This window comes from Pinus tabuliformis, chromosome 6, assembly GCF_031772625.1.
Source record: "Pinus tabuliformis cultivar Carrire ecotype Pingquan chromosome 6, CPIR1, whole genome shotgun sequence".
NCBI lineage: Eukaryota > Viridiplantae > Streptophyta > Pinopsida > Pinales > Pinaceae > Pinus > Pinus tabuliformis.
The window spans coordinates 697,259,529-697,275,574 of NC_142292.1; the positions used below are offsets into that span (position 1 = coordinate 697,259,529).

Consider the following 16,046-nt stretch of genomic DNA (forward strand, 5'->3'; position numbering starts at 1 on the left):
ATATTCCACCCTTCAAACTTCCATCTTATTATTATAAACCTATCAACATAATTATCAAAACAAGAATATAATGCACACTATCATATTTACAAAATACAATGGCTTTTCTAATTATTTTAAATTTTGAAAATTTTAACGGTCACAATTTTTAATCGAATCATATTTTATTGTTGTTAAAAATATCTTTAAATAAAAAAAAGTGAATACGATATCACGTAAAACCTTTGGATCACTCAGATTAAATCACATTTATAATTCAAACGAATTAAATTGCTAAAAATTTCACCGAAAAATATATAAAAGAAACCCCCTACTGCGGCAAACACAATAACATTGCTCACAAAACAACAAATTTCACGGGAAAATATGTCAAAAAAACCACGTGAGGCTCCCGTTGAAGGAATATACCAGTCCGTGTGCTTACAGAAGCATGTCCACGGGTTTTGATGCCAGGATTGAAGGCACCATTTCCACCATTAGAGTGGTACCTGTATTCAACTCAATGTCGGTAAAGCAGATCAAGGTGAGCATGGAACCATTCGAGTGTTTAAATGTATAACTGCGAACTCGAGACGCGTGGAGTGAATTTAACCCTGTTTTATCAACCTAACAACTCTTTTCATCCTCTCTCCTCTTGAGCATCTGGCAAAGTGTGAGCCCGAATTCGGTCGATAGCAATATCAGCGCATTGTTGTCGATAGGAATTCCAGGGACTTGTTATTTGGTGCTAAAGGAGGCCACCCTAAGGAAACGCCTTCGGCCCGGTATCAAAACAACCTAAACTGCTGCGTAGGCAACTATGGTGGCGAGGAGGCGGCTTCTCAATCTGGCTGCAACTTTAACTTATGATACCCAATTTTCTTTATCTTCTCCCAATCATGCCTTCGATGCCCGCCTTCACACATTTTCATCTGGGCATCAGCCCTTATCTAATTTGGCCCCTTCTAGCTGCCCAAATGTTTTTTATAAAGAAAATTGCATAACCAACTGCCCTAGTGGTCTTCTCCGTCATTTAACAAACTTGGGCAGATTTTCCTCCACAGCAAATTCTCAAGACTCTTTCACTAAATGCTGGGCATGTGCCACAGAGGCACCTGATGGGCCATTTCTAGTGTGCCCATCATGCAAAAGTGTTCAACCCCTCGATTCTTCAGTCAACTATTTCGAGATATTCAATCTGTAAATCTCTGGACGCTGAAACTCACATGAAACGAATATGACAATTTATTTGTACGAGGAACCCACAGATTATAAATATATATTAATATTTTACTAATAAACATATTCGATAAGTTTACTACTTAGTCTAGGTAAAAGTATAGTGCAAGCAGTCGTGGGACTCATGATGTGGGCATGCTTCTCTCCAGGAAGCCAGGTTATGATGTGTCTACGAACGATCTAGAAAGAAAGTATAAAGATTGGCAGAAGAAAGTGCATCCTGATTTATTTCAATGCAACTCTGAGGTGAGGTCTATTGTTGCTTTTACATATTCTTATTCTTGGGATAAATTGTTGGCTTGCTACATCTGGAACTTTTTCATTTATCCCGAGTATTCATTGTGGAAGGCTGAGTAAAATTTCTTTCATTTTCTAAATCTATTTGGGACCAGCAAGAGAAAGATAATTCGGCTCAGCAATCTGCTCAAGTGATCAAGGCTTATGATGTCCTTCGCAGGCCTCTGTCCAGAGCAGAATACCTGGTACACTTTTGAAGCTTTTCTCCATCTCTTTTCTTTTGAGGTTCAAATTTGGTTTTGTTATTTTCCAATTGTTTCAAACTCCCTTTCAGTACTGCACTATCTCCCATGGGGTTGTGGTTCAATAGTGAAGGCGGTTGCTTTTCCAGTCGCCCACTGGATTCTAACCTCCCTGTGAGCAAGTGCTTAAGCATCCCCCTCTTTGTTGACTGGTTTCCCGACATAAGCAGGCTGCTTTGTGGTTTGCCCCTTGTGGGCTGAGGGCTCATTTGCCATGTGAAAATGGGGCTGCATGTAACATCTAGCTAGTTGACAGAGCTAGTTTTCATGCGTGTATGTCTTGTGTGTGGGCATGTTTGTGAACATATCTTTTCATTAGCCAAGTATCATATATTACAGATTCAGAGTTGACAAAGCTGAGTCCTGTCTAATCTTTGTAGGACACAAATGCTAGATGTTCTTTAACTATTTCAAACTTGAGAAGCGCATTTCACTTAGTCTTATGACACTTTCTTTATTTCAAAAGTGGGATCTAATTGATAACAGGTTACAGTGCTTCTTTTCTAGATACATTTATAAGAGTTGGAATGACAAATTACTGCAAGTTTCTGTCATTTCTTTCGGAGCCAGAAAACTGTTAGGTCAAATGATACTAACTATAGTTTACCCAGTAAGCGTTCTGTTTGAGACTGTAAACATAATGAGTCAAGGCCAAGAGATTGGTTTGGATGCAACTGATGCTTGGTTTGCTTACAATGGGGAATGCAACCAACCTCGCTTTGTTTGCATACAATGGGGAATGCAACCAACCTCGCTTTGTTTGCAATCAAAATTCATCTCGGTGCAACCTGTCTGCTAGATGCAATAGATGATATCTAGAGTCTAGACATTTTACTTCAACTTGATGATCTCTGATGCAATCTTATGAAATGCATAAACTTCTAGATTCCTTTCTCAAACAAATTCTTGCTTTCAGATTAACTGCATGATCTCTTATGCAATCATATGGAATACATAAACTGCCAGAATCCAGATACATCTCTCAAACGGAATTGTGCTTTCAGATTTCAAACTTCTGCAGTAGCCATTCTTTTCAACACCATTTTCTGGAATATCCGCAATGCTCATCTTGATGTCAATTTTGCCAACTGCAATATTTAGGTTCATCATCAGGACAGGAAGTTCAAACATATTGAACCAGGATACCTCTTTTTTGAATGATGACTTCCTATCTTGATGGTGAACCAAGATATCGTGGCTGGAAACATTGATTTAAATGTGAGCATTGTGGATATTCTGGAAGATGGTGTTGAAAAAAGGTCTTGCTTTACTTATAACCTTTTAAACATTACTAGTATGATGTTGATAATATTTGTGATAGGATATCTCAGTTCTGAACCATGACTTCCTATCTTGATGATGAACCAAAAAATAGTGGCTGGAAACATTGATTTAAATATGAGCATTGTGGATATTCTAGAAGATGGTGTTGAAAAAAAGTCTTGCTTTACTAGTATGATGTTGATAATATTTGTCATTCTCCTCCAAAATGTGCTTAGCGTGGTAGCAACCTTTTATTTCTTCCTCAGTATCCTTGATGTTTAGTAATTGACTTGGGATCCTTGTTCTGGGACATAAACTCGTTGTAGAATGGCATATTGTACTTTGGGTTGTAAGTATTAGCTTCATTCTTTTCTTCAATAATTTCAATTCCGTAAATAGCTGTTACATCGATTACCTTTTCCTGAAATTATTTTTTCAAGATCACCTCTCAAATTATTCATATTTTAGGGTTCGTCTTTGACTTACACAAATTTCAGAGTTGTTTCATTGACATATTGGTGGTTCTTTTGCATGTTTCCTATGTTTTGACCAATGTCTTTCATATTTTGTGAGCTTACAACACAACTGTTCCAAACTTAGCAAGTATAACCTAAAAGTTAGTAGGTAATTTTACCAAAAAATTCTTTTGAAAACCTAGTATATTTAATCTGCCAAAACAATGTCAATATCCAGCATGTGCATGAAACCTTTCAATCCTTGTGTTTGTCTAAGGATTTGAAGCTTGTTGTTTCTTCCTTCTCCATTGTTTGTCCATGGCCAGGAATAGTGCTTGTTGGCCAATACTATCACAAGGGTCATCTGCTAAGAATCTTGTTGACTATTTTGCCTTGTTTGATTGCAAATTCAGGTTTAAATTCAACTTCTAGTATTTTGTCAAGCTTCTCTAGAATTTATTTACCTTAGCTTATTATTGCCTCCATCTTCAATTTCTTTGCTGATTTAGACATGCCCCAGCAGTCAAGACTCAAAATTGTACTGCAATTTATTTGAGCGTCTTTTTCCTTTGTTATTGATTCATCTTGGGTGCATCACTAGATAATTCTCTTTCTTGTCGTTTTTGAAGTCCTAATGGCAATATTCCAATCTTGTTGTTAACAAGGCCATAATATTTCTGCATATAGACAAAAAGTCATCAAGCAAACAAAATTCAATAACATAGAGAAATGGCAAGTACTGTTAAAATATAAAATGTAGAATAAGTTGACAAAATGCAAGTTTACAGCAAATGTGGGATGTTTATTTCTCCAAAACCTCAACCTTTTTAAAGTTACATGGTATTGGCCTTCGCAATTGTTATAAAAGTTCAAGTGTTAATTTGGACATCTATTGATGATCTAACTTATAAGCAAAGACTTAATACCATTACTAACTAAATATTTTTCATTTAATGTTTCTTCTCCATCACAGTCCACGTTGGTATAATTTTCTTCAAGTAGTTGGTTTAACTCCTTGCTACTGTAACTTCCCTTTGATTTAATGGATTGTCCACATTCACGTCTTCCTACCATTGCAAAATCAGTCTCATTTGGCACATCACGACCCTTCTCAATAAGATAGTCAAAGAGTGGTTTGCAAGCAAGGGGGCAATGTGCCTTTCAATATGGGGGGACAAAAACAACCCTAGGAATTACGGAACTCCTCCTGAAGTTTGCCAAGTTAATAAGAGGGATATGGAGAAAAAAGTGAGGAAGTGGGCTGAGGCTAAGGAAAATGATCCAAAGGAAAATTTGGCTTTCGATCAAAGCATTCCACTATGAATCATTGCCTTGACACACAATAGAAAAGACTTGGGACAACCAAGGCAAAGAATTGTTGTGGTTGTTTTTTCAACTTCAAAAAACCATTGAGATTGTCTCGAGAGCGAAACTTTGGTAGTGGTTGGAATAGATGGGGTCCTGGAAAGCATGGAGGGCATTGATACATAGGGTTATGTGAGCAGGTAAAAACTATTATAACTCACACAGGAACTTCTGCACAGGTTCAGTGTGAATGTGCGAGAAGTAGTTTGAGATATTTTCAGAAAGTAATTATATTGCTGTGTTGCACGGGTACCCGCACCCGGGGGTGGGGTTCTCGAACCCGTCCCGGGTTCCCGCACCCAAGTACCGGATTCGGGTACGGGTTCTTCCTAGACGAACCCAGAAGAACCGGGTTCTTCCATGAAGAACCGGGTTCTTCAAAAAAAAAAATTGGGTTCTTTTCCTTTAACGGGTTCTTGGGTTCTTCGGGTGCTTGAGTTCTTGGGTTCTTCGGGTGCTTGAGTTCTTGGGTTCTTCGGGTTGGGTTCTTTGGGTTCTTCGGGTTCTTTGGGTTCTTCATAAAAAAAGTTCTTCCTTTAACGGGTTCTTGGGTTCTTCGGGTTGGGTTCTTTGGGTTCTTCATAAAAAAAACTATATTAAAAATTTAATTTTCAAATATTTTTTTTTTTATTGAAATTTAAAAAATAACTTATAACAAAGGTAAAACTTATAACAAAACCTAAAAAACCATAAATCAATTCTTGTAAATTAATTTGGAATGAAACATTCTTCCACGGTCCTTACCATCAAAACCTGTGTTGCACAGGTACCCCCACCCGGTTTTTTAAGTTTTTTACAAGTCTTGTTTTTTAAGAATTCTTGTAAATCAATTTGGAATGAAACATTCATTCCCGAGCCAAATAACCATCAAATTATAAACTGTAAATGCACACATACAGGTTCAGACATTTTCAGTCAAATAGAAAGTAGGATTGAGACCAGCCATAAGCGGTAATCAGCTGATGCTGTTAAATGGCGAAGGGCTATTTTGGACAATGGCTAAATTAAGTATCAAAATTTGCCAATTTCTCATAGCATTCTGATAACATCGTGTTAAGATTAAAAGTAGGAAAATATGCCTAAATCATATATGGTCTCTACAGACTTGTTCACCAAGTAATCTCTAAAAACTGTGAAGATGTTTTATGTTTAGATAATTAATATTCAGGCAGAGCTTCGCACTCAAAGACAAACTATCCCTCAAGCCATCAGATGGCTGTTGTGCATTTTATTGGGAAACAAAGACTGATAAGCGTGTTTTGTGGAAGGGTAAGGCTGCCACTATTTTTGGGATTGCTTTACCACAGAGCACACCATGCATGGGGCAGGTGGATGATTAGACATCAAGACAATTCTAGACCACTATCAGGTTGAGAAGTATCTCCTATGAAAAAATTGTGTTTTTATATGGGAGAGACTAAACATTCAAAGCAAAGTTACAAGCTCAAGCTCCAGCCAGAATGAGCAATTTCAATGAGAGAAGCTGTATTGAAATTAGAGCAGGAGGCAAAAATGCTAACACTCCTTGGCTGTGTAGGAGGAAGGGTCTATATGACCACAACTTGATTCATTGATAGGCATCCTTGCAAATGAACCTAAGCTGCATAGTTATTTTAAAGCCTGTGTGTGACAAAATATGTCCCAAGTTTCACCAAAATAGCTGAGTCTAGCATTTATCCTAGTATGTATTTTGAATTTTCAGTTTTAGTAGTAGCCTTGAGCTCTCTCACATAGCTGTCACAGTGTCATGGTTACACGGAAAAGATTCAAAAGAACAGTTTTTTGGTGATAAATTTTGAAATTTCAATGTCAATGTTGAATGTTCAATGATGTGCATGTTTAAATGATTATCATTAAAGTTTTCTTGTTTAAAGTTGAAAAAATATACAAATTCAAACATATATATTATTAATTATAAATTTATAATTTATAAAATATAATTATTAAAATTTAATATTATTATATTACCTGACGAACCCACGCACCCTGTTTCCAAAAATGCCGTCCCCGTCCCCGTCCCCGTCCCTGCACCCACGTTTCCTGGCAACATATTGTGTAATTCATTTTAGTAAAAAAGTGAATTTCTTATATTTTAACAATTGAGTCCAAAAATTGTATCACATGCATGACTTAGACAAAGAATAATCTCAAAAATAGATTCTTAGCTAAAGGTATAAAGACAAGATCAAGGTAGAGACCTTCAATGCACTTGAGAGAGAGAGAGCGAGAGCGAGAGAACAAGCAGGGATTCAGGTTGAGGCAAATTGGACAGCGGGCATCAGTTTGTACAGGTGCTGTACAGTTCAGTATAAGTTTATGGAACAGTTCCATACATTTGTATGGGTGTTGGTACAGTCATACGAACATGTTTGTACAGGCATGCAGACAGGTCATGCAATATTTTTCTGCTGTTTCTGGGTTTTTTCCAGCATACTGTTCTTTCTCAAGCAGGATATACAAGCTTAGTTCAGGGTGTATTTTGGGTGTCCATGCAGTGCCATTTTCCAGCAGCTTGTGGAGGTTTCCTTGCAAGGTATTTGAAGGAATGAAAAGCTGGTTTAAAGGAGCAATTGTCTATGTATATGTGAAACTGTTTTATGCTTCTTCTATTTGATTTTTAGCTATTGTGTGGTTGATGCTATGGTCTGAAATTTAATTTCAGCATTAATTAAATTCAACAATTTACTTGTTTGATTGAGATCATAAGGACTTTAGTTTCATAAGGCTTGAAATTTTCATGTGGTATTAGAGCTACCTTCTCCAATTGAGATTCCCAAGGATTTCCTTACTTTAGTTGGTATTATGTTGGACCGACTTCTTCCATTTATATATTCCTTGTGTGCACTTGGCCACCTTTTACCTACTGGGCATGTGTTATATTCTTTGCACGACTTATATGCACCACGAACATAGAGGGGTATGCAAGGGGGCGGTATCCCCCCCATGCAGTACCTTGAAAGACCATGCAACACCCTGAAAGAATTTTTTTAGGTGATTTTTTGCATCCCTTTTTGGCGATTTTCGTCCCATGGTTTTGTGACGCATGGTGGTTTTTCCCATAGTTTTGTAGTATTGGTTAAAGAACTATAGTTGGATTGGCGGCTTATATATGCCATGGGTTATATATTGTATTGTAATCCTATGCAAAAAATATAATTAAAAAAAGCTTGTTGGTTTTCCTGGATTTGGGTTTCTGGAATAAAATCTCTGTGCAAATTTGTGCGTTTGCTATTGTATCTTTGTTGTTTTTATTAAGAATTTGCTTGCAGCGATTAGTTGTACAGGGTTAAACTTACATTACCGACCAAAGAGGAGATGAATACAATCATTCGTAAGAATATCTACTATATAGACAATATAATGAAAAGAAGCTTATTGATTTTCTCGGATTTGGGTTTCTAGGATAAAGTCTTTGTGTAAATTCATATGTTTGCTATGTATCTTTTTTGTGTTTAATCAAGAATTTGTTTGTAGTGATTAATTGTATAGGGTTAAAACTTACATCACTGATTAAAGAGGAGATGAATACAATCATTCATGAGAATATCTACGTCCTTACTTTAGTTGGTATTATGTTGGACCGACTTCTTCCATTTATATGTTCCTTGTGTGCACTTGGCCATCTCTTACCTACTAGGCATGTGTTATATTCTTTGCACGACTTATATGCACCACGATCATAGAGGGGTATGCAAGGGGGCGAGCCCCCCCGTGCAGTGCCCTGAAAGACCATGCAACACCTTGAAAGATTTTTTTAGGTGATTTTTTGCATCCCTTTTTGGCGATTTTTGTCCCACGGTTTTGCTAAAAAAGGTTTTGTGGCGCATGGTGGTTTTGCCCATAGTTTTGTAGTTTTGGTTAAAGAACTATGGTTGGATTGGCGACTTATGTATGCCATAGGTTATATATTGTATTGTAATCCTATGCAAAAAATATAATTAAAAAAAGCTTGTTGGTTTTCCTAGATTTGGGTTTCTAGAATAAAATCTTTGTGCAAATTTGTGTTTGCTATTGTATCTTTTTTGTTTTTATTAGGAATTTTCTTGCAGCGATTAATTGTACATGGTTAAACTTACATTACCGACCAAAGAGGAGATGAATACAATCATTTGTAAGAATATCTAATGTACAAAAAATATAATGAAAAAAACTTATTGGTTTTCTCGGATTTGGGTTTCTAGGTGTTGACGATGCTGGACCTGCCAACATGTCAAGGGATCTCCCTGGTAAGAAGTCCCTACTAGACCTCAGACCGTTTGGAGTAGGAGTCCTAGCAGTGGGTAGTAAAACAATGCCTTGACTGCGATTGCGCAGAGGTAAGTGTGATATCTTTGTTGGAAGCAAGTGTGTGACCTTGCATCGAGTCAAGTGAGATGCATGGGGGTTCTAACACATGGAGGGAAAAAATGAAGTGTGTCCCTTAGAAGCCTGTAATAGTACGCAACTTGAAAGGAACACACGAGTTGAATGACATCACGAGTTGGAAAGCAGAATAGTCCACAATCCAAAGTGACGGGTTAAACCAACAACACGATTTCAACAAGATTCATACAATCATATACAAAATAGTTCATACACGAATGCGTAAGTTAAATAACATACATTGCTAAAGCAACCAAAATAGTCCAACTACAATAACAACATATGCATGAAAACGTGCTGGCTCTGTTATATATATATATATATAAAGTGAAAGTTCTATCCATCCATACACTATTGATAGCCACTGGCCCCAATAGTGGAACATTACAGTCAACACTGCTTGCTCCTCCAAAGAGATGCACTCGCTCTGCACTGTGTAGAAGCCAAGGCTTGTCACAATACTCTCCAAGCCTTCTCTAAGTAATGCCTAGCTAAAAGCTTGGCTCCCAAAAGCCTGTACAATGGGTTATGAGGTTCTATATATAGCAAAGGGTGGGGTGACCCTTGACATTCCCATTTGACTCTTGGACTACCCTCACGACTCTTCACATTATATAGTAACTGTTCACATTCCACTAATGACACTTGGAATTTCACTTACAATATATTTACAATAATACAATTTCCACATATACCCATGTGGGACAAAAATAGGCTTGAGTCAGCCTGACAAGACAAACAACATCACTCGGGGTCTTGGGGAAAGACCAACTCGGTAACCTCTTCGCAGTGATCTCCGGTGACGAACTGATACCAAGCTTGGTACTGCTCTATTGTGTCTTTGTATTGTTTGATGGCATCTTTGTCGAAGTGGACCCTTGCCTCCATGGCTTCCGGGTATATGGTTCTGAAGCCTTTGTCCAGCTCATCTTGAAGCATGCGCAACATTGTCTTGAGTGTGGCTAGACCACTGATGTACCTTTGCATGTTCTCTACGCTGAGCTGCAAGTCATCGCTAGTGGCTATGCGCATCAACTGCTCTATGTGTTTGTCAACATCCAGCATGACTTGGTTCTTCCCACAGGGGCTTCACTGGGGGAGCAATACCATAACACGTGGGTTCATATTGGGGGATATATATTGAGGAAAAAATGACATAATATATTGGGCGATATATAGGCAGTAAAGGGTTTTTAAATTGGCAGGTATAAAAAATGGAGCTCAAAGTTAATGAAAAAATGGATACCTGCAAAAATGGATACCTGCAATATCTAGTGGTAGTAGGGGTTTTTTAAATTGGGAAGGTGTATTGGGTTCGTATTGGTAGGGGGTTACATAATGTGATTTTTAGGGATATTTCCCAATATGTAGTCAAATTAAGGGTAATGTTTAATATGCCACGAACGCACGTGATAGGTCAGAGGTTCATTGAGTGAAGCCCCCGTGGTTCTTCCTCTTGGCCTGGGTGAGGGTTTTGATGGAAGGGTTCTTGTGCGTTCACACTATGACATCCAGACACCTGAACAACCGTGCATAGGAAACCTCAATGCTAGTGATGAGTGGAGGGAGCTTCTCATAATTCCGGATTTGCATCTGAATTTGTGCTTTGTCTAGCTCAGCCTGTGGCTTCATCTTCTTGTGCAAGTAAAGCGGGGCTCCCTTGTACCTCATTGTCCATTCTTGCATGTGGGCAATAACAGTGTGAATGTCGTTGAGAGTTTGGGCTGTCTGCGCGTACTGCTGTTGAAACCCGTATAAATGGACAAACCGCTTTGTGCATGGTGACAAATCTTCTATACATTGTCCGCATGGTGGCCTCCAAAGTTGATATCTCCGCCACTTTTGCTTTCTTCATCTTTGTCATGGCAGATCTCGTGGACTGCTCTGTTCTCTGCCTGGCCTCTTGCAAGTCATTCGCCATTCGATCATTCCCTGCTATCAAGAACTTGACTGTCGAAATCGTGGCTTTTGCATAAGCCTTAGAAGGCTCGACCATGACAACTGGATGTCTTCTAACATCTGGTACAATCACCCTTTCTTCTGTGTGCGCAGGTGATGTATGATCATTCAAGAGCTGCTTTCTTCGTGCTTGTACAATCCTCTGTTGTGTCTTGTTAAATGCCAGATTGTACACATCCGTCTCTAGATCATCATCAAGGAGAACAACTTCTCCTTGCTCGCTTGGGACTGGTTGTGGTTCTGGAGGTGGCAGAGACTGTGGTACGATCTTGGATGCCCTCAGAATGAGATTGATGTCTTGGTCCTCTAGCTTCTGTTCCGTCTCTATGTCTGTTGCCTCAACCAAATACTCAACCTGCTAAGCAAGTTCCCGAACATGCACCTACTCACCCTCTTCTTCATCTGCTGGCTATTCTGCTATCTCAACCTATATCTGTGCATTTTGCTTTGTCAATGCGCCTTGTCCTTCTTCCTGTTCCTGTTTTTTCCTTTCTTCACTTTCTCTCCTCCTGAGTTCTTGTTCTGCTTTCAGCTTCTTCTCCGTTTCCTGCAACTTCCTCTCTGTTTCTTCCAATCTTTGCTTCTCCCTCTTTCTCTGCGCTACTCTTCTGTCGTGTTGTCGCCTCTTTGCATCTATCTCCAAAGCTACTCTTTCAACAAGTGGATCTTCTTTGAACTTGTAGCTTTGCTCAGCCTTTGCGCTCTCGGCAATCTTCTTCTTGTCTTTGTCTTGCGCCGGTTTGGTGCTTACTTCTACCGTTGTTGTTGCTTCCTGTGGTGTTGTTGCCTGCAATGCCGCTTTCCATTCTACAACCATGCTGACCAGTTCATTGAACCTAGAGGACTTATAGCAATACCTCCAAGGATCTTCCTCTGGCCAATCACATGTGCCGTGGACCCATGGGAAGTACACCTTCACACAGTGGTTCTTGCATATGCAGTGAGGATCATACAAATTGAAACTCTTGGTGTCGAATTCGAATTTCTTCTAGTTCTCGGTCTCGAAATCTACATCTTTCAAGGTACGAATCTCGTACAACTCAATCCGCAAAGGAAGAGTAGGCCAGGGTGCCTTCTTCCTCCTGTGCAGTGCTGCTAACAACCCTGTGGAGATGTGGTATACAACCTCTTGCATGACCAGCTTGTTCGTGGCAAACGTCGACAGCTCATGCAGAGGCTTCTCCACGCCAAACATCTTGATGAAGGTGCCACCGGGTGAGGCATACCAATCTACAATGTTGAGCAATGCCTGCATTGCTTCCTGGGACATGCAAGGTGGGTCCTGTTCAAATATCAACTTGTATAGCGGGGCGATGAAGTGGTCAAACAACCTTGTCATGACTCCTCGGTAGCTGCACTCAGAGAGCAACTTGCAATAAACATTCACAACTTCTTCTGATGGTGTCCATGTCCAACCCATGCCAACGAACTGTTGTTGAGCACAAATTGCATCAGGCAGGTATGCAAGCATATAGAATCTTGCTTGTCCATCCTTAGGCGGATTTCGGGCATTTGACACATGCAATTTCAGTTGAAGAGCCAACATGTCTTCTAGTTGAAAGGCATTCCTTCATTTGCCAACTGATCTAACATAACAACCCAACTCTGCAGGAAGGTCTCCAAGCTCTCTTGGCCATACAAGCGACATGCAAAGATGACCAGGAGTTGGTAAGCCTTCCTGAGTGACTTTGTCTTGTAGACCTGGTTGGGTGTCATCCTGAACTTCGATGGCTCTTTTACCCAACACTTCAAGATATCTCTTGAGTTCACATTGTTGTTGGGAGTGAAGAACAATGCATCCATGTAGTTCACCGACTGTAGCAAGTGATACATCTGATGGTAGTTTTTTGTCCAGAGTGTTATAGACATTTTTGGGCACTGCAACCCCAATCATAAATGTCCATAAACCAAGGGCTCTTAAATCCCTAAAAGTGTTGTTCCAACCCCTAAAAGAACAAGGTCAACTAATTACATCATCTCCCAAAAGTTCTCCATGAAAAACTACTCAAAACTGGACCATCTCACCTGCTCCATGGTCAAAGTGCGCTGCATCCCACCTAAATGCGCACGGGAGGTGCGATGCATACTAAAAAGCCCTTCTATGGGGTGCGATGGGCGAGAGTGGACAAATGGCAGGGTCAATCTGCAAGGTGGAGGATCATGGAATCTTCCAGAAACTTCTCCTGTGACACTTGCCTCTCTGCATTCGCCCAGGGATGAGTAAGAGATCATCAATCTCCAAGTGGAATCAAGAACTATCAGAGAGAGGACACTAATCAAATCTCAAAAGCTGACTCACCCCCCTTGCAAACATCTATATATGGATCCCTCATCCCAGAGATCCAGAGGTCGGAATGTTGTATCTTGTAAGGAAGTGCTGCTGGTTTCTTGGTGTAACATCATAGTGTTGGGTGATCTAAGCTTTTCATGAGGTGAAGAAGGGCTTTCTTGCTGTGAGGATGACGTTGGGTCAGAACAATTGGTTGTAATCCTCTTTGCTATTCTTGATTATTAATAAACCTATTCAAGTTTTTCTCCACATTCTGTATGATTGATGATATATGCATTTGTGTGGTCAATATATATCTGGTCCTATATTGTTTATGATAGTAGATCTCTGTTCTTGGATAGTGTTATGCTGCTTTGATTCTACAGGTACTCTTTGAAGCTGGGTAAACGAGGAAGAGAGTGGCAAAGATCTATCAGAAGGGAGAGGAATCAAGCAAGGAACCAAGCGCAAGATAGAGGTTGGTCTCTTTTGTTCCCCTCTTATCTACTTCTCATAAAGGAAAACGAAAGTAGTTTTGATTTGTTTGTTTCTAAGGTAGCTACTAGCCTTAGTGGGACTAGCAGCTCTGCATAGGCACTAGATTTCCCGATAACAAAATGGCGACTCCGCTAGGGAGCGAATAGATTGTTTGTTTGTCTATATTTGTTTGCTTTATAAACTTATAGACGGAGCCTGAAGTCAAGCCAGCTAGCCTTCAAACTACATTTGCTATGCAAGTGCAAAGTAGATCAATGCTGCTTCAGTCTATCTCCGGGTTTTGTTTATGAACTGAACAATCGATTTACAAGCTCTCTAATTGCCCTTGTGGTGGCTCTAGTAACCTCTTTAGATCTACCCCTGTGATTTATTTACTGATTACCACTTGCTCGGCCTAAATCCCTGAATTGAGCTGCAAACTGTGACCCGAAACCCAGTTGAAGTCTCGTCCCTGGACCATCGCACTGTCTCTTCTTTGGAATCTGGATGCATCGCACTTCCCGTGTGTAGTAGGTGCGCTGCATCTCACTTTCCCTGTGTTACAGGTGCACTGATCAGACAAGACCTCTTCTGCTCTTAGATTTTGGTTTCTGTGTTCACTCTTTTCAGCTCTATTCAGGAGTTTTGCTGTCTGTAGTCAGTATACCTCTGTTGGAACCCCCTTCCTTACCATTATTCTGCCTCCATTGTGCAAAGAACTGTAAATATTTTTATGTATTTTGAGCCATTTTCAGTTCTCTTTTATAAAGAAGTAGCGTAATTGAACTGTCGTTTATTTATTTGGAAGTGTCGCAAGTGTCGTTTTCAGTCATAGAAGAGAATCCGGTTGTTCTTGATAGTCGATTCCACTGTTACTCTTGTATTTGATTTGAATTAGTAGTTTTTCAAGTGTCGAAAGCAAGTTTTCAATTCCAAATAACGAAGTGTCGTCATTGTCTTCATTTTGTTTTGAAAGAAACTTGTTAGTAATGTCGCTTTGAAAAATAATTCAGATTTGCGCTTAGCTTTCTTTTTATCATTCACACATTAAGAAGGCTGAAAACAAATACATGCATGTGCATTTGCATTTAGACTGTTTGTTGGTTTGATTTAGGACAACGCATATAGTGTGTGCTCTCTGCTCTATGTTGAAAGAATATCGTCTTTCTTTCCTTAGTAGCTAGGATTTTCATTGCAAAAAGAAGATTAAACGATTGTTTATCATCTTAGATTGCATTTTAGGAAATTGTATATCTACATCACGCAGTGAACCTGAAAGGCAAATTTCTTAAGCAAGATCAACTGTAAAATAAATTTAATGAATCTAAAAACACTTTGGAACCTAACGCACAACATTTAGAAGTCTAGGCTAGAGACGTATTCCAGCGTCGTAAAGCCTGGTAACTGTTGTTTTCATTGCTGGTTGGGTGATTCCTCCACTTTGAGACGACAAGTGCCAGTACGGACTTGTGCTCCCACGTACCGTCGAGTATATATTGGGAGACCACAATAGGCTTTATCCTTTATCCATAGGAAGCCGTGTCTACCGCCCTATCGATCACAATGCACTGAACACAGCATTCGGGAAGATTGACTGCCGTACCGTAAAAAGTATTCTGCAATTTTGCAATTGGTTTGGTAATCCCTCTGTCTAGATTTCCAGAGTAGTCTCTTTCGTTCCTTTTTAGACTCCTTAAAGGAAAAGGTCCATCTGAGCACTTGTCACTTCAAGCTCATTAAAAATCGAAGGCAACTAGAGTCATCTTTTGTTTTTTCTCGACTCTTAAAAATTGAAAAAACAAGTTGTGTCGAAGCGTCTAAAATTCATTTAACTCGGAAACATATTTCCCCTTGATTTTTAGTTGATCGAGTAATTCGCAATCGTGGAGGAAAGTCAATTGAAACCCCGTCGTTCGCGGAGACTTACGAGTCAACCGTCTTTGTCTCCAGAATCAAAACTATTACGGACGAAGCGAACTCGTTTAACCGGTTCAAAATCCCCTGGTAAAGTTAGAACAAGTGTTCCAACACCATCGGAGACTCCGGTTACTCCAAACATTTATGGTATCCCTGCCTTTACAGAAGAAGTTCCACAGCCACCAAAGGACAGTGGAACTGATCCTAGTGTCGAGGGAAACA

The 16,046-nt window shown here is 39.5% G+C and overlaps 1 protein-coding gene across 1 annotated transcript in view; it reads left to right on the top strand.

Annotated features, from left to right (window-relative positions):
* Positions 1-345: 345 nt before the first annotated feature.
* LOC149260571 (iron-sulfur cluster co-chaperone protein HscB homolog) overlaps positions 346-16,046 on the top strand; it is a 68,190-nt gene continuing 52,489 nt past the window's right edge. The window contains exons 1-3 of the mRNA XM_089420871.1: positions 346-1,179; positions 1,368-1,464; positions 1,611-1,700. Coding sequence (XP_089276997.1) covers positions 800-1,179; positions 1,368-1,464; positions 1,611-1,700 — 567 coding nt within the window. The 5' untranslated portion in view covers positions 346-799. The remainder of the gene's footprint in view (positions 1,180-1,367; positions 1,465-1,610; positions 1,701-16,046) is intronic.